The following is a 17,706-nucleotide window of genomic DNA, read 5'->3' as shown; positions in this document are numbered from 1 at the left end:
ACTTGGCTTGCCCTGGAGAGAGGGAGGGGGTGGGGCGTGCCGAGAGGATCTTGTATTGACTGGGTTCCGCTTCTTAAGTCACTGTGTTTGTAACTGAAATTGACTGAGCTCTCTGACCTGGAGGATGTGCGTTGTGGTCTGTGGGCACCGGAGCTGAATGAGACAGAATCTTACACTTGGTTGGGCTGTAAGCTTCTGCCCAGGTACAGGCACGAATGTCCTTGGTCCTCCCCCAGCCTGCGGGGGAGGGGCTGTAACCAGCAACTTGACTTTTTAGATGGGGACAAAGCTTTAGAGAGGAAGTACTTGCCCAAGGTCACCCGGCCGCAACATGGGGAGGTCTGCCTTCAGAGCTCTCCCAACAGACCGGCCACTGAATGGCTCCCCATGGCCCTCGAGTCCTTCCCCCACCCCCAGCCCTCACATGCTGTTCCTTTGCCTGGAATGACACCACCAACCTCTGCCCCTCAGCAGAGAAAATTCCTAGTGTCCTGCAGAGTCAACTGAGGCATCACCCCTTTCAGGAGGGTTGCTGGGCCTTCTTGGCCCCACACCTGCCTTGTCTGAGCTCAGCACACGTGTTTGTACCCCTCCCTGCTCATCTGGCGCCTCCATTAGCGTCCCCCTCCCCCCACAGACCCTGTGAGAATGATGCAAAGCCTGAGTGAATGTGAAGCAGTAAGATTCAGTAGCTCCCAAACAGGAGACACATGCCTGCTTAGAAATTCCACGTGTGGCTCTTCTTGTTGCCAAATTAAGGCCCCGTCTGCTCATGAAGACAGGAGGGGGTGCTGGGATGTCAGGGATTGTGGACGCTGGCAACAGGCAGGGGGTTTCTCTCTGACTTTCCATGTTGCTGTTCCATTTCAACAGTAACTCAGTATTTATAAGTATTCTGTGTCTCCCAAGTCAGCCTGGAGAGGGAAGCTCCCTGAGTCTCCTGACTGCCTTACCGCCTACAGAGCGTCTGCGCACAGGTTACGATGGTGTGTGCTCAGCCCGGAATGAGGAAGGCCCGAGTCCCCTCCATGGGCCTGCAGTGCCCAAACCTGCGACCCTGCCTGTCCACTGCAGCCTCTGCACGGCCAGAGCCCCACAAGCAGACCCACGGATATCTGTAGAGCCATCTGCCCCTCTTTGGCAGCTGGGACAAGCTCCCTCCCCCTACACCGCCCCCCCCCCACACACCCTTCCTAACTCTGGGTAGGGAGGGAGTGGACCTCACACCCAGGAGCGCCTCAGGGGCTGTGGGCACCCTGCAATGCCCAGTGGGGTCGGGCAGACCCGTCCCTGTCCCCCTGCATGGCCACAAGCAGCCCTTGTGGGTTTCATGAACAGTGTCACCGAAGCAGAGCGCCTGGGGGACTCACTGCAGCTGCTCCAGGGGCAGTGACTGCCCCAAAGGCTTAGCTCTTTGACGATGAGGCAACTGGGCTCAGAGAGGGATGTCGTCTTCTCAGGGCCGCACAGCCAGTTAGTGGCAGGGGGCGTGAGAAACCCAGGTCCCATCTCCCAGGCCAGCCCCGTCCTTCACCCAGGCTGCGCCCCTCCTGCTGCTGGTCCCTGCGCTCCCAGCTCAGGTCGTGACAAGGACACCTTCTACTGCATTTGCCTCCTCACTCAGAGCGATTCATTAGTATGAAAAACACGTTCTTCACGGCCCTGCCTGATGATTCCTGACACAGACACAGTTGGAGGTTTGGCCTCATTTCTCTCCCTGTTCAACATTTACATCTAATTAGTGTTGGAATGGTCTCTGGAGACTGATCCAAGCCCCCCATTTTCAGATGAGGGATACAGGCTCAGGGTCAGGGCCTCCAGCTTTGGACACATTGGTGCTAAGCCCCTCTGCAGTCTTCACAGAGAGGCATTCTTCTTCCCATTTTGCAGATGGGCAAGCTGAGGCTCAGAGAAGGCAAGCCACCTGCCCGAAGCCGCAGCCAGCAAGTGCTGGGGCTGGAATTGGCACCCATTTCTTTCTTTTACACCAGGGGTTGGCAGACTATAGCCTGTGGGCCAAAGCCAGCCCACCACCTATTTTTTTTGAAGTGGTGTGTGTGAGGGTGGGGGTGGGTGCATGACTAGAAGAATGGCATTTTGTGACTGGAAATAATGACATGGAATTCAAATTTCCATGTGGGCAGCCTACTCCTTGCACCCAGGTTTCGGGAAGGAAGCCCAGAGTTGCTTCTGCTGGCCAGCTGCGTGCCCTGGGGCTGGTTCCCAGGCCAACTGGCCTCCTACTTGTTTGTTTACCTGCAGCGCACCTTTTCTTATGGTACAAAGAGCCTAGCAGGAGCCTGAAAGCATAGCTCCCCTTCCCTCCCCATCACAGCCCCTGGGAAGGCGGCACACAGCAGGTCCCAGCAGGTCTGAGTCAGAAGAGCCGGGAGGAAGTGTAGGTGGGAAAGGGCAGGGCTGAGGGTCTGCAAGAAGCCAGCAGGAGGATGGGGCTGGCTTTAAAAGCACCGTCACCTGGGGGTAAATGAGGGCTTCTCTGCCTTTCAGGTGACTCCTGGGGGGTCATGGTTTATTCTCCTTGATTTCTGAGGCTATAAAAGGCTTTCCACCTCCTCTCCCTCTGCTCCCCCTCCCCTGACTCCCTCTCAAGGCAGAGGGGGGTCTCACTCCCCAAACTCTCTGAAAAGATGAAGATGAAAAGGATTAACTCCTTGTTAGAGCCGCTGCCCTGCCTAGCGCTGTGCAGAAGTGCGGGCCCTGCAGGCCTGGGAGCAGGTGTTCCGAGGCCACCAGGGCAGGAGGTAGGGACTGGGGGTGTGGGCACCTGGGGGCCAGGACATAGCCTCATGCCTAGAGCAGCCCACCGGGGCCTGCAAACAGCCAAGAGCTGCCATCAAGTCCAAGTACTTGGTGAAGGAGAGTGGGACTATGGAGGGCGGGGGAGGGGTGAAACCGAGGGCAGGAAAACACCGAGCAGAAGAGAGGAGACACGGGAAGGAAGGGGAAGTAGAGGAGAAAGAACCTCAAACACACTCGAAGGAGCAGGTGGGAAAGAGCAGGCGTTTAGGAATGTCCAGAACAGGCAGATCTACAGATAGAAAGATAGCAGGTTGGGGGCTGCTGGGGAGGAGGGATTGCGGGGTGACAGCGAAAGGCTACGGGTTTCTTTGGGGGGGTGGGCAGTGAAAATGTTCTCAAATCCATTGTGGTGATGGCTGCACAGCGCTGAGAATGCACGAAAAGCCGGGACTTGTACACTTGAAGTGGGAGAATTGTGCAGTATGTGGAGTACCTCCCAGTGAAACTGTTCTGTAAAAGACAGACACTGAGCACAAAGAGGCAAAGTGAGAGGAGAGGGAGAAAGATGGATGGTAAAGAACAAAATCACGTCTGTGAAAGGACCTGCCCATGCCAGGAATTGTGCTCCGTGCCTGAGTCCCTGACTCCCTTCTATCCTTGCGACTCACTCTGCAGAGTGAATTCTCATAGGTTGATGGGTAAGGAGGCTGCTGCTCAGACTGTCCAGTGACTGGCACAGTGTCACCCAACCAGTTTATGGTGCGGCCAGGACTATCCCGGGCTCCCTAATTTCCACGCCGAGGCGGAGAACACCCCTCAGCCTTGTGGTGCCATCGCCAGGCACGGAGGGCACAGGTAGCAAGGAGCCAGCAGGACGTGCTGCAGGGGGCAGCTGGGCCCCTCAGGGGAGGGAGGGGGGCAAGGTGTTCTGGGTGCCCCTGCATAGGAGTGCCGGAATCAGTGTGCCAAAGAGGTAGACTGTGTTAGAGCCCAGATGACACCAGTCAGAAAGTTCAGGCTCTTGAAGGGGTGACTTATGGGAAACTTCCTTTCTGAGCAACAGCTGCTGCTTTCCCTCCCACGCCTCGTCTGCCTGCCTAGACGGGACTTACAGCAGGACAGACGCCGGCTGCACCCTCCCTGGGCCCAGCCTCTGGCCCGAAGAGGCCCTGCAGACTGGTGGACAGTGTCTGGGTTGTCGGGGACCCCACCCCAGCTCGGAGCGCTTCCTGTGCTTTTGACACAGGTCTCCTCACCGTCCTGGGCTTGCCTGTGACGTGGCGAGGGGAGCGGCCTCTCTCTCCGCGGAGACTCTGACACTGATTCCGCTGGGAGGCCTGCCCCTGATGCCAGCAATTTGGAGGGAGGCCCATTGTGACATCCAGTTTAGAAAAGGGGAACCAGGAACTTCTGAGCTCCCACGAGGTTCCTGGAACTCTCTTTTCTGAGATCTGGTTTCCTGCTCTCTAAAGTGGGGGCAGTATTATTCACTTCTCTAGGGGGCCTAGAACAAGACATTCATTCATTCATTCATTCATTCAACAAATGTCTTATGCCAGGCCCAGTGCTCAGTGTTAGGGACACAGCAGTGAACATCACAGACATGGGCCTGCCCTCAGGGAGCTCACAGTCTGGGGAGCAGCCATTAGTCACGTAGGATGTGCAAAGAGGGGTAGGAAGATGGCCCATGGGGTGCAGGGCCTTGGTGGTCGGATATTTGATTCCATGTGCACCAGGAGGGGCGATGTGTAATCCCATTTACATGGGGACATGCTCTCTCTGGCTGCAGAGGGAAGGAGAGCAGACAGAGGGGAGAGCTGGCAGGAGAGGTGGGGGACCCCTTGCCTCCCTTTGTACCTCTTCTCCTGAGGTCTTTCTGGAGCCCGGACTCTAGTCTCCGGGCACAGGAGTATTGCCGCTCAGGCGGGCTCTGTAGGAATGGGGAAGTGCCACGCCCAGGGAGGGAGACTGCTGATACCCAGGAGTGTGTGAATATTATCTCCCTGCCGGGGAGATTGCTCAGAGCCAGTGAGTGCTGGGAGAAGGACCCGGCGTCTGGGCAGCCGTCCAGAGATACCGGGGCCACTCCCAGCCCCTCCCGAGCTTGCCGGGGGCCTCAGATAGGTCACTTAGCCCCCTGTGCCTTAGTTTCCCCATCTGGTACCTCTGAGTCTGCGTAAACTTCAAATCTAGGCAGCACTTCATCATGGAAAGAGCTCAGGCTTTGGGGTCAGACAGCTTAGGCTCGAGTCCTGGCTCTGCCACGGATGAGGCGGTGTGGCCCGAGGCTGGCTGCTCTGCTCCTGGAAGCCTGCTGCTGCTGGGGCCATGCTTGGAGAACCCTCGAATAACATGCTTCAGAGAAGTGGGCCTCTGCTCTGCTCAGTGCTGTGCCCCAAACTGCAGGCATACAGCAAGCAGATCCCTGGTGAGTGCTCATGAATGAATGCACTCAGGGCAGGAGGGGTGGAGGGTGGCTGGGTGGTGGCAGGAAGCGGTCAGGGACCAAATCATGAAGGGCCTCCAGTGACAGGCGAAGGAGCTGGGACTTGCAGTAGCTGAACACCCCCTCCACCCCCACAGGTCCACACCCTGCAAAAAGGGGCTCTGTGATCTGATTGGGTAAGGAGTTTAGGGTGGGAGGGTACCCTGGATTATTTCGGGGCTCTGAGTGTGGCCACAGGTGCCCTATTGTAAGAGGGAGGTGGGGGGAGTCTGGCTACAGAGAAGGTGTGAGGGTGGAGGCAAGAGGTTGGGGGCATGGGAGGAAGGGGCCACGAGCCAGGGCATGTGGTGGCCCCCAGAGGCTGGGAAAGACAAAGAAACAGATCTGCATGGGAGCCTCCAGGAGGAGCCAGCCCTGCCACCACCCTGATCTCAGGCCCTAGGCCTCCTGAACTGTAAGAGAACGAATTCCTGTGTTTTCCGCCACCAGGTTCACGGTCATTAGTTACAGCAGCCCTCAGAAGCTAACAGCCTGTACTAGTAGAAGCGAGGTTCTGAGCAGGGGAGAGGCTGGGGCTGGGGAGCAGAGAGGAGGCAGGCGAGGCTGTCCAGGGCGGAGGGGAGAGTGGGTGGAGGCCAGCTGGGGTCGGGAAGGGGCAGACAGAGCATCCTGCTGGGAGGTGGCTGGCTGGCTACAAGCAAGCTGGGCCTCTCTCTCCTGAGTCTCCCCTCGGCTGACCCTGCCGCCGCCCCAAGGGCAGGCCCAGATCAGTCCCTTGGAATTCTTGCTTCAGCAGACAGCCCCACCCCCTTAGAAGCTATAAGGGTTCTCAATCAGGTCAACACTGGGTTTTGTCCGTAGACGGACACCAGGAAGGACATGCTGTCGGCACCAGGGAAGCTGGGAGCTGACCTTCTGGAGGGTCATTCAAGGCCCTGATTGTCCTGGCAGCCTTGGTGGGAAAATCTATTCTTGGCCTCCCCCAACCTCTTACCTGGTTCCCCATCCTCCCCATGCCTCCCCACCAGACCCCTCCGCCAGTCACTGCTTCCCCAGGGTGTTCCCTAGCCGCTCTGTGTGACTCAGGCAGGCGCGGCCTCTCAGCTGGCCTCGGTGCCCTCCTAGCCCCCCGCCCACGGTGGCCAGGAGGATCAGAAGAGCAGGTGGGCACTCACACCTCACAGTGTGCCCGCACCCACAGGACTGTCTGGAATGGGGGCAGCTGTTTCTGTTGATGCTCAGGCCTTGGCTTTGGCTAACCCACTAGCTGGTGTCACTGGGCAATTTAATTAACTTCTGAGACTCAGTTTTCCCATCTGTAAAGTGGAGACTAAACAAGCACCTACTCATGGGGTCGTGGGAGAATGAAACGAGGCCACGAGTCTGAAGGGTGCACCACCCTGGATGGGCGGGTCTTTCCCGTCTGCGTTCAGGCTCAGCTCACTGGCCCGCTCCCTGGGACGGGCTGCCTGGGCCGCCTGCCGCGCTCAGCACCCTGTGTTTCGATCCTTGGCACGTGCTGCACGAACCCGGCCAGTCTGCTCCTCGGCTACACCCCGAGCAGCTACAGGCGGCGCGAGTGGCGGCGTGGGGTGGGGATCTTGCCTTATCTCCCTTGGCACCCTTAGCTGGGGACCGAAGGACCACACATAGAAACAATGGCAAGATTGTAAGGCCGGCAGCCAGTGGTGTCCAGTGAGTGCCAGTTCTTCTGAAGTGCTCGCTGAACGTTTCCGTAAGGATTAGGGATAGAGCAGCCTATGCGCCCGGAGGGCACACAGGTCTGATCAGGAGGGAATGGGGTGCACGACCTGACTGAATCACGGCGGCGCCTTCCCAAGAGTCCGCACCCCCCGCTTTGTTCTTTGTTTAATTCTTGAACTAAATCAACTTTTCACTCAGGCTGCTTCCTGAATGAGGGAGTGTGGCAGGACACGGACGGGCATGAAGGCTCCGCATCTGCATGATGGAGCGGCACCCGCAGACGGCTTGGAGGATGGCTTTGAGAGGGAGAGTCTAGAGGCCGGGAGGCTGGGAGGAAGCTGGGTGCAGCAGATTAGCAGTGAATGGGGTGGAGGCTGCAAGGGCCAGAGGGGACCTGGGGCCCAGGGGTCTGGTTGGACAGTCCTCCCCCAACAACGATGCACAGAGACCAGATCCCAGAGGGTGTCGGTCTGCGGTGCCCAGCCACGCTTTCCTTGAGACAGACACAGTGCTCAAGAATGAACTTGCATCCATGGCCGTCCCAGCGCCCGATGGCCTCCCCTAACTCACACATGCTTCGGGCAGCTCTGGGAGGTGAGCAGGGCGGTGCATGAGGACAGGCCCTACACTCTGTAAGAGGAGACTGAGGCCGGGACTTGCTCCAGCTAGGGTGGGTGAGCCAGAGCTGGGAGAGGCCCAAGCCTCATCCCTGTGCTCAGCATAGTTCTCAGCCTGCGGCGGGAAGCTGATAAATGTTTGTGGGTGAATGAATGGGTCAGTAACGGGACTGGCATTCTGGGGGCAGAGGCATGGTCCGCAGAGGAGAAAGGAAAGCATCTGTGTGGCAGGTGTTCTCCCCTCCCTGTCACTCAATCCTCTCACAGCCCCCCCACACCTCCCTCTCCACACAGCGCGTCTCCGTGCCGCTCAAGCCTCTGGTGCCGCTTCCCATTTAACACCTGCTTTGCCTTGGTCACCCGTGGATTTGTCTAAGTCTCATTCTGATCCTGTTTATCTTTTAAGCCTGGAGTCTCCTTGGGGACGGATCCTGGGACATCCTTCCTCGTAAATCTGCACCCCGTGCACCCAGCGTCCCCAAGCCCATTTTCTCATGGCCGCCTAGATTCTGCACGGTTCTCTTCTCCTCCCTCACAGACCAGGGACGCAGCCCCTGTACTGCTGGCCCGGCTCATCCTTCTCGCCCACATCTGAGGGGACAGCCAGAGCCTCTTTCAGAGCACACAGAGCTGCCCCCTGCTCCTAAGCCGTCCGTGCTCCCCTAAGACCTCTGGTACAGAGTCCCGGCCCCTGCCTTCCCAGCTGGGCCAGTCCTCTGTCTCCTCTGACTTGAGTGCCCCCAGCGTAAGAGCTGATGCATAACAGGTCAGTGGAGCAGCTGGGGCCCCCTGACGGCTGCGTGCAGCATGGGAGTGAGCACTTACAACAGCTAGGTCCGTGGTAGGGTTGGGCCTTAACCTGAGGACTGCTGATTGTCAGGACAATGTGGCTGGAACAAAGGGCCCACAAGCTCTGGAGCTGGGGGCCTCTGTCCAGGTCCCAGCCATGTGGCGCTGGCCAAGTTGTGGTCCTTTTAAAGTGGAGGTGAAAAGTTTCACCTCCATGGGCATGCTAGCACAGCCCAAGGTTTGTGCAGTCCTCATGAAGAGGGCCAGCACCTTGGGAGCAGTGGCCACCGTGATGGTTACCACCAGTGGGACCTCTCCATGTGCCCCTGTCCCGGACAGAGGAAGCCAGGGCGGTACCTGTCTGTGGCTCCCCGGGGTGCCATGACCTCTCTGCCACTCCACACCTGCAGCTTCAGGGGCTTCTCTTCCTGCTGTCGGGGTCCCTGGCTCCGAGTCCGGGGGAGCCGAGAGCTGTCGTACCTCAGAGAGGCGTCGTGGGCATTGCAGCTGGCATACCGACAGCGCAGGAGCTGCTGGTACGCCGTGCGGAAGTCCCTGTTCAGTGCGGCGTACAGGATGGGGTTCAGGGCCGAGTTGGCGTAGCCCAGCCACAGAACAACAGCTTCGAAGGTCTTGTTGACGGCGTCATCCCCTCTCAGCCCCCGGTAGACAAACACGGTGAAGTAGGGGAACCAGCAGACGATGAAGGCCCCCATCACGGTGGCCAGCGTCACCGTGGCTTTGTGTTCCCTGACGGTGGCCGCCTTCCAGGAGCCGACGTGATGGATCCTCTTGGCCTGCTCCCGGGCGATCTTGAAGATGCGGAAGTAGGTGATGCACATGACCAGCAGAGGCACGTAGAAGGTGACCAGCCCGTCCACCAAGCCGTACACCAAGTTGACCTGGACTTTGCAGGGCTGGATGGTGTGGTTGACCGCGCTGGTCTCGTCCCTGCTGTTCCAGCCCAGGTGGATAGACAAAAAGGACAGGGTGATGGAGACGGCCCAAATCAAGACCAGGGAGACGCCGACCCGGACCGGGGTGATGAGCACGGGGTAGCGCAGGGGGTCCGTGACGGCGCAGTACCGGTCGAGGCTGATCATGAAGAGGTTGAGGATGGAGGCCGTGCAGAGCATCACGTCCAGGCTGGTGTAGATGTTGCAGAAGACCTTGCCGAAGCTCCACCTGCAGGAGAGCTGGTAGAAAGCCGAGAAGGGCATCACCAGCAGGCCGAGGAGCAGGTCGGTGATGGCCAGGGACACGATGAAGCAGTTGGTCAGGCTGCGCAGCTGGCGGCTCAGGCCCACGGCCAGGCAGACAACCACGTTGCCGGCAATAGTGACGAGAATGAGGACGGTGAGTGCCACACTGACGGTGACCTTGAACGCGGCAGAGTCCAGGCAAGAGGAAGCGGCCGTGTCGTTGGCCTCCATCCTGGGACCCCGAGCTCCTTCCTCAGCCACAGCCCCTAGCTGCTTCTCTTCCAGCTCCCCAATGTGCCAGTTTTGTCAGCCACTGGGCTCCAGGCTGCCCCACAGAGACGAAAGGGAGTATCCAGTTGTGGCAGGCCACAGTAATCAACTCAGTGCTTTTTCTAGAAATAAATAAAGTCAGTCTCCTAGGAGGTGTTGGGCAAGAGCATGAGCATGAACAGAGAGGAGGCAAAGCTGGTGGTTCAAACTCCAGTCCTCAGCTTGCCCCTTCAGAGCTGGCTCCCTCCTGGGCCTGGAGCAGGCCTCGTCTCTCCAGGTTCTGCATAGAGACAGGCACTGGGGCATGTGTCTGGAGGTGGCTTAGGTTTTATGAAGGAGGGATCATGTGGACAGGTGGCCGCATCCTTCTCCATAGCTGACAGCCGCTCCCATCCACAAGGCCGGGGTCACGGCTGCTGCATCTCCCTCTTGGGACCACTGGAGAGCGGGAGCTGAAAATGCAAAGGCCGGGTGTTGAGCGCTTTGAAACCAGACCAAGAGCGTGACCTGATTCAGGATGAATCTTCTCGACCTTGACCTCCCTGCACGGCACCAGGAGGCCTGGGGCCAGTCTAGATGCCCTTCTTTGGAGGCACTGAGGCAATCAGAATGCGCCGTGGGAGGAGGAGGGGAGTCAGGATGCAAGGGGCTGCACCATGTGTCACCGCTGAGACAAACAGGGAGGAAGAAAGATCTAGACGCAGACTCCAACCTCCGAGAGACGGGCTGCGTCGACCTGTTCAGTGCTGGTTCCCCACGCCTGGCCCCGCAGCTGGGCATTGGAGTCTGGTGGACAAATCACAGAGTGAATGAGTGAGCAAATGCCACAAACTCACGCTGACACCGGGCCGAGGACAGCGCTCACGGCTGCTGGTTTACAGCGTCGCCGCGCCCTGAGCCAGGGGCCACGAACTGTGTCAGGAAAACATTGTCTGCTCTGCAGCCCGCACCGTCGGTCTGTGTCACCTCTGGTGCCGTGGAAGGAAAGTCAGCTGCACAGACGACGGGCACACGAGGAAGCGCGCTGGGCTCCAGGGAGACCTGACCTCGGACCCTCGCATTTGAGTCTCTCATACGTTTCACAGGTCACACAGTATTTTCCTTATATTTCCTCCAGCTCTTTACAACCATTTCCGAACAATCAACAAACGTGGAGGCTATTCTTAGTTCCTGGGTGGCACGATCCAGGCAGAGGGCCAGACTGACTGCTGGCATAGTGGGCTCACTGTGCCCCACCCACCACCTGCTCTAAACATCTCCCTAGTTTTTACTTATTTGGCAACACATGTCCCACATCCAGGTCAGCTGATACAGAATTCACAAAATCTTTCTAATGGCCGCATAACAGTCCAGGGGCCAGGTGTGTGTGGGGGGTGGCTGGCCACAGTTTATTCTGTCATCCCCCATCATGGGTATTTGGGTAGTTTCCCATCCGTCCCTCCCCCCTCCCCCCTGTCCCACTGCAAACACCACTTCCGTGGGGCTGAACACAGTGCCTCTGGGGGAAATTTCAGCGATTCCCTCCTGGCGGTGATATCCTGCAGTCCCGATGGATGCAGGAGAAGCTCGGCCCTGCTTGGTTCCTGGACCCTTTCACAGGGGTACTCCTGGTTCCCAGCCCCGACCGGCCCCTGGGACCTGGGAGTGTGCAGAAATCCAGGCGGCAGCAGAACCTCTCGGCAGCACTCTCACCTCCCCGTGACATAGCAAGCCTCTCCCGGGCTCTAGCCTGCAGTGTTCTGCACTCTGGACGGGAGAAGCGTCATTTAATCGTAACCGCGGCGTTGGCGCGGGCCCACGGCTCCTGGTCGCCTCCTGCTGCTCCAGCTGGCTCAGCTGCCAGGCCTCCCGAGCTGTGCCTCTGGGTATTATTTTTGGAAGATCCTTTCATTACATAAAAAGCACAGACACCCGCTCGCACTGCCGCGCTCAGTTAACTTCGGAGATGGCGGCAGCAAGGGCATTGCTTTGAGAATCCTTATTTCTGATCAGAGTATTCTCTGAGCTTCCTTAACAGCCTGGTATAGGCATTTCGGCATTGAACCGGCGTTTTAGTTCATGTTTGGGGGTTTTCCAAACCGAATGAACCAGCGTCTCATATAATTAGAAATTCATTGCCCCCGCCCTTCCCCCTCCTTCCTTCTTTCCCTCCTCCCCTCTCTCCTATTCAGCTCACAGTTCTCTCAGAGCCTTCAGTGTGCCAAGTGCTGGCTGCAGGTGCTGGAGGCCCAGTGCCGACAGAACAGCAGTGGTTCCTTTTTCCAATGAGAACCACACCTATTAAGTTTCTTTTTTTTTTTTTTTTAAATATATTTTATTGATTTTTTACAGAGGAAGGGAGAGAGATAGAGAGTCAGAAACATCGATGAGAGAGAAACATCGATCAGCTGCCTCCTGCACATCCCCATTGGGGATGTGCCCGCAACCCAGGTACATGCCCTTGACCGGAATCGAACCCAGGACCCTTCAGTCCACAGGCTGACGCTCTATCCACTGAGCCAAACCGGTTTCGGCGACACCTGTTAAGTTTCTATTCTCCAGCCCAGGTACCTGGAGTTCCTAGTGACCTTCTGAATGGAGCACTATCCATTCCATACCTGTAGGTCCTGAGAGGTCCATGGCACCCCCAAGTTCATCATCATGTCTGCCTGATGCCCCAATGACCCTCTCACTGCTTCTCACCCACAAAATCCCAGAAGAAATGCCACCCAAGGAATATTGTCTGCCAACTGGAGGGGCGAGGCCACTTAGACAAGAACCAGTTTGGGGGCTCCTCCCCCTCAAAGTTCACCCAACCGAGTCCAGCCTCTCCTTCCCTCCTCACTGGGAGGTGAATGAAGTTCCCTCTCGGGTTGTAAGTGCCTCCCCAGGCCCCGTCCTCAGGGAGCTGGCAACAGTGCAGCAGCCAGCAAGTCGGGGGAAGCAGTTCTGGCTCCTTTGATTGGGGTTCTCACGCAGCCTGGAAGATGAGTCTGATTTTCTAGGAAGAGCTTACAGCAGGAAGAGAAACAGTGTTCATCAGGCAACGCTGCACGAGGCCCCTCCGGGCGAGCAGCGGGTGGTCTGAGAAATAGGGGACTGGATCCATGTTCTGCAAAAACTGATGCTGAGAGAAGTGAGGGGAGCCCCAGGGGCTGAAAACAAGGACTTGGGCATTGGCCGGATCTGGGTTCTAACTCCGGTGCTGTCACTAGCAGCACGTGACCTTGGGGTGTTACTACACGCTCTCTGAGCCTCAGTTTCCTCATTTGTAAAGTGGGAGTGATACTCTGTCTTCCTTCACTTGGTGGCTGTGAAATAAATGCAGAGTAAAGGTATGAACACCAGCACCTGGCACGTGGCAGGTCACATTACTTATGGTAGCGTTATATAGCCATTACAGATGGTCCCCAGCTTACGATCTTTCAACTGTAAAGAGAGTTGGAAAGCAACGTACGCATTTGGTAGAAATCATTCTTCGAATTTTGAATTTTGACCTGTTCCTGGTTAGCGGCGAACCAGGTGCCTCTCCCTCCTGGTGCCGACAGGGCCAGCTCCCTGATCAGGAGGGTGGGAAACCACCAACGCCCTCCATTGCAGTAGCAACTGCACTTTCGAGCTGCAATGTTTTCAACTTCATGGTTTATTGGGCTGTCGCTCCATCATAAGTCAGGAGCAGCAGTATCTTATAACAATAAAAACGCTAGTTTTGTTCTTGTCTGAAGCCACACTCCAGCTTTGTTGAGTGCCTTCCGCGTGCAGACACTGCTGGGCTCTGGGGTCACAGGGTGAGTGCGGCAGACATGCCCTGGCTCCTCTTGGGGGGCGGGGGGAGACAGGCGCACTGCGGCGACACTCATTCACTTCAGCTGTATGGAGGTATATAAAGGGGACGCACAGCAGTATGCAATGGGGGGCCGGACCTGGTCTGGGGGATACCGAGACTTCCCGAGGAGCGGATACATGAGAGGAAGGAGGTAACTCAGGGAAGATGGGGATAAGCAGGCTCCAGACAGGAGCCTGTGGAAGTGTGGAGGCGGAGATGGTGTGGTTTAGGGCGTGTGTGGGAGCGGCTGGAGGACGATGTGACTGGAAGGCAGGAAGGGGCTCCCAGGCCCTGCTCACCTGCTGTGTATCAGGGGTAGGGGTGGCAGTTGGGGGTAGGCCTGAGCCAGCCCTGCTGACCACCCCCAGGACTACAGGTCCCTGCGTTCCAGGGGAGGTAGCTCCTCTTCTACATGAGCCATAACTTCTCAGCACTTTGCCCCGTCATCGGCCATGTCACCTGTTCCGGCGACCTGGGGCTGAGGCATCAGAGTCCCGGCAGCAGCCCTGTCGGGAAGCTCAGCCGGGTCCCGGACAGGGGGACCTCTGTCATCGGGGTACCGTGTGCATTTAGCTTTTCCTGCAGAGCAAGAAACCACCTGCCGGGCGTTTCAAAGCAATGGCGGGACTCTCTGTGCACGTGCAGCACCGGGCACTTCCTCCTTCGCAATATCGGCAGGTCTTTCATCTCTGTGGTTACAGATTTGTGCCTCCTTCCTCGCAGTGGGCTAGACGTTTGGTAAAAGCCTTGCAACACAGTAAAGGACTTCCAGTCGAGGCCGCTCGTGAGAGAGAGAGGCCCGGGCTCCCGGTGGTCCGAGCTGGGGACCCTGGGTCCTCAGGCTGAGGATGAGGGCATCATCCTTGACTCCCGTCCTGTCCTCAGCAAGGCCCGTGGCTCCTGCCTCTGGAATGTGTCTGTCTTGGCCACTGCCAGCACCCTGTTCCTGCTCCAAAGCAGCACCGCCTCTTGCCTGGGCCTCTGTGAGCTCTCCATTGGCCTCCCTGCTCTCTGCCACCACCAGTGCCCGGCCGCTTCTGCCCTGCACATGCTGCCCGGCTCCACCTTCCCCTTGGCTCACAGGCCCCTCTGACCTCCGACTTTACCCCCAGCCTTAGTGGGCGCTTGGCCACACCCGCCTCGCTCCTGCACGGTGGCCTGAGGTCGGCCGCTGACCTGGACGTGCGTATCGTGAATAGACATCAGTTCTCCCTCACCCCCAGAATGCGACCACCCCCATCACTTTCCTCGAAGCACTGGCCCCTCTGTGGAGCACGTTCTCCTGGCCTTTTCCTTGCTCCCTGTCCGCTCACTATTCTCCTCTCCCCATGGAATGTGGGTGTCCGGAGGGCCAGCTCCGCCCTGACAGGCACTGCGTAGGGGCTCAGTTAATACCAGTACTTGCTGCGTTGACTAAGTGCACATCGGAAACTACCATCGGAATATACTGTTCCATCTGTCAGGCACTTTGAAAGTACTTTAATCTGTGCAACAGCCCTGTTACGTGGGCACCATTAGTCATCTCCATTTCGTAGCTGAGGAAATGGAGGTTTATGGTACTTTGTGACTTGGCCAAAGTCCACTGCCAGCACCTATGGGAAAGGCTGGGTGGGAGTTTCCAGGGCAGGGTTGACTGGGCCACGTGAAAATGCTGCCCTGGTTCTTCTGGGGAGGTGAGAGCCAGCTGCCAATGTTTGCTGCGAGGCCCAAATCTCTGCCACCCGGGGGCCGAACCGCTCGGGGGGCAGGGGCCGGTGGGAAGGGCACTGTGCTGGGGACCGGGGCCGGATTGGGGTCCCTCGTGTGACTCTGAGGTGTTGTATTACCTCTAACAAGTTCTGTGCCCCCAGTTTCCTCAGCAGCAAGGTGAGGAGATGAGCTTAGACCAGTGATGGCGAACCTATGACACGCGTGTCAGAGGTGACACGCGAACTCATTTTTTTGGTTGATTTTTCTTTGTTAAATGGCATTTAAAGATATAAAATAAATACCAAAAATATAAGTCTTTGTTTTACTATGGTTGCAAATATCAAAAAATTTCTATATGTGACACGGCACCAGAGTTAAGTTAGGGTTTTTCAAAATGCTGGCATGCCAAGCTCAAAAGGTTCGCCATCACGGCTTAGACTCTCCAAGGTTCCTGCTAGCAACTGTGTGTGTGTGGAGGGGGCAGGAAGGAGGGGGTCATGAGCCGCCGACATAATAAAATGGGAGCGATCTGGGCAGAAGCAAGATGCAGTGGTCACTTGTATTCAGGAACCTCCTCTGCTCTCCTCGCATCCCTCCAGTGACGGGGGCTTACTGTCTTCTCAGTACTTGCCCATCAGCCACAGCCATTTAAAGACACGATAGAGCCCTACACTCTCTTTTGGAGCCCTTACCCGACTGCATGACAAATACATCGTAATACAGGCACATTCCACAGAAAATGTGACTTGCAAACAGCTGTTTAGTATAATGAGCTGCCATTGCCTCGCTGTCACAGTGTGAGGCTGGGGTGGCCAGGAAATATTTACTGCTTGCAGTGTTGTGGTTTTCTCTCTGTACTTCAGTTCTGGCACATGGGTGTGTATGGTGGTGTGAGTTTGCGGAGGTTTTTGTAGAGTAGGCTCCCAAACAGCTCTGAGCCCCCAGAGAAGTCCCCGTTCTCCAGGTTTCTGCTTCTCTGTAGCAGCCCACACCCTCCACTGAACTCTTCCCCCTCCGTCGCCAGGCCATCCCTGCATCGTCACAGCCCTCCTCGCTGCTCCCGCTGCCTTCACCATGATTGCTGCCCTCACCATCACCAGCACCACCTCCCCCACCCCCAACCCCGCCCTCAGCTGCCCCACCAGCCCTGTGCCTGCCTCTGTTCTTTCCCCCCAGCCTCACCCCAGGAAGGATTCACCCTTCCAGCAGGTACCACTTGCTCTTCCAGGCCAAAGTCCTGAGGCTGCTGGGTTACCTTGTCACCTTAACGTCAGCAGCAAACAGCTAACACTTGCCAGGAACATTCATATCGGCTGGTCACCCTAGGCCAGTGGTGGGCAACCTGCGGCCTTGAGTGTGGCTCCTCCACAAAATACCACGTGCGGACGCACACGTACAGTGCGATTGAAACTTTGTGGCCACACTCAAGGGGCCAAAGAGCCGCATGTGGCTCGCGAGCCGCAGTTTGTGGACCACTGCCCTAGGCAGTCCTTCCTGCCCTCCCCACAGCCACAAAGCGTCAGTTCATTTCGAGCTTGGCAGGAGAGCTCTGTGGAGCCGTCAGAGTGTAACCCAGGTAGCTGGTTCGAGAAGCCTCTTGCTCTTAAGGGGAACTGGGCTCAAAGCAGATGTGGCACCGAGAGGTCAAATGCCTCGGCCGGGGCCACACAGCTGGTCAGAGTCAGGAAGAGCTCCCAGTTTCCAGCTCCCAACAACTCGCCTGTCCCATACACCCCGTTTCCCAAACCTCATTCCTTCGCGTCCCACCTCCATGATCTTTGCCAAACCCATAAAATACCAATTCTATATTTTTTACTTAACATTTTTCTTTAAAGTGGATTTATTGAAAAAGGAATTGTTTTTACCGCTACAGTAACCACCAGGATCACTCTCCCTCATATAGGTCACCCTGAAAATACGTGCCAGGAGAACGCAGCCACTGCTGTGAGGCCCCTTGTAGCTCCTGCTGCCCAAAAAGTCCAGGCTCACCCTCTCCTTGTCAGAAAGGCACAGTGGCCTGTGCTCAGGGGACATTAGCGACAGCCCAAACCCACCGCAGGCCCCGTAGGCCTGCCTGCCCCGTGCTCACCCAGGAAGCCAATGCTGGGTAGTGGAAAGGAGTCAGGGAGCTCTCTGAGGCTCAGTCTTCCCATCTGCAAAATGGGAAGATGATGTGTGAAGGTAAAGGGACGGAGCTGAAGACGGTGGTTCCTCAGTAAATGCCACTGCCCTCCCCATGGCCATTCTCTGATCTTTCTTCAAAACCACTGGGCTTCAGGTCCTGCCCTTCCTGTGAGGAAGGCGCCCAAGGCCGCCAGATGGGAGAAGACGTGAGCACTGTGAAGAAACACGGTCTTGGAGAACCAAGATGGCGGCATAGGTTAAGGCCGGAGATTGCTGCTTCGAACATCCAATTCAAATTAT

At 57.2% G+C, this 17,706-nt stretch overlaps 1 protein-coding gene across 8 annotated transcripts in view; it reads right to left on the bottom strand.

The window, feature by feature from the left end:
* HRH2 (histamine receptor H2) overlaps positions 1–17,706 on the bottom strand; it is a 49,098-nt gene that overhangs the window by 23,557 nt on the left and 7,835 nt on the right. For 5 of the 8 annotated variants that reach the window (XR_435757.2, XM_006765405.2, XM_015565106.1 and 2 more), the window contains exon 2: positions 8,674–10,574. Coding sequence is in view for 7 of the 8 variants with exons in the window: in XM_006765405.2 (XP_006765468.1) it covers positions 8,674–9,749 (1,076 nt within the window). In the remaining variant the exon portion in view is untranslated. Of the gene's footprint in view, positions 1–8,673; positions 10,575–17,371; positions 17,436–17,706 lie in introns of all 8 variants that reach the window. The other 3 variants (XM_015565103.1, XM_006765406.2, XM_015565105.1) reach the window with 3 other exon arrangements.

This window comes from Myotis davidii, unplaced genomic scaffold (genome assembly GCF_000327345.1).
Source record: "Myotis davidii unplaced genomic scaffold, ASM32734v1 scaffold399, whole genome shotgun sequence".
NCBI classification, from domain to species: domain Eukaryota; kingdom Metazoa; phylum Chordata; class Mammalia; order Chiroptera; family Vespertilionidae; genus Myotis; species Myotis davidii.
This window is presented reverse-complemented; position numbering and strand designations above follow the sequence as displayed.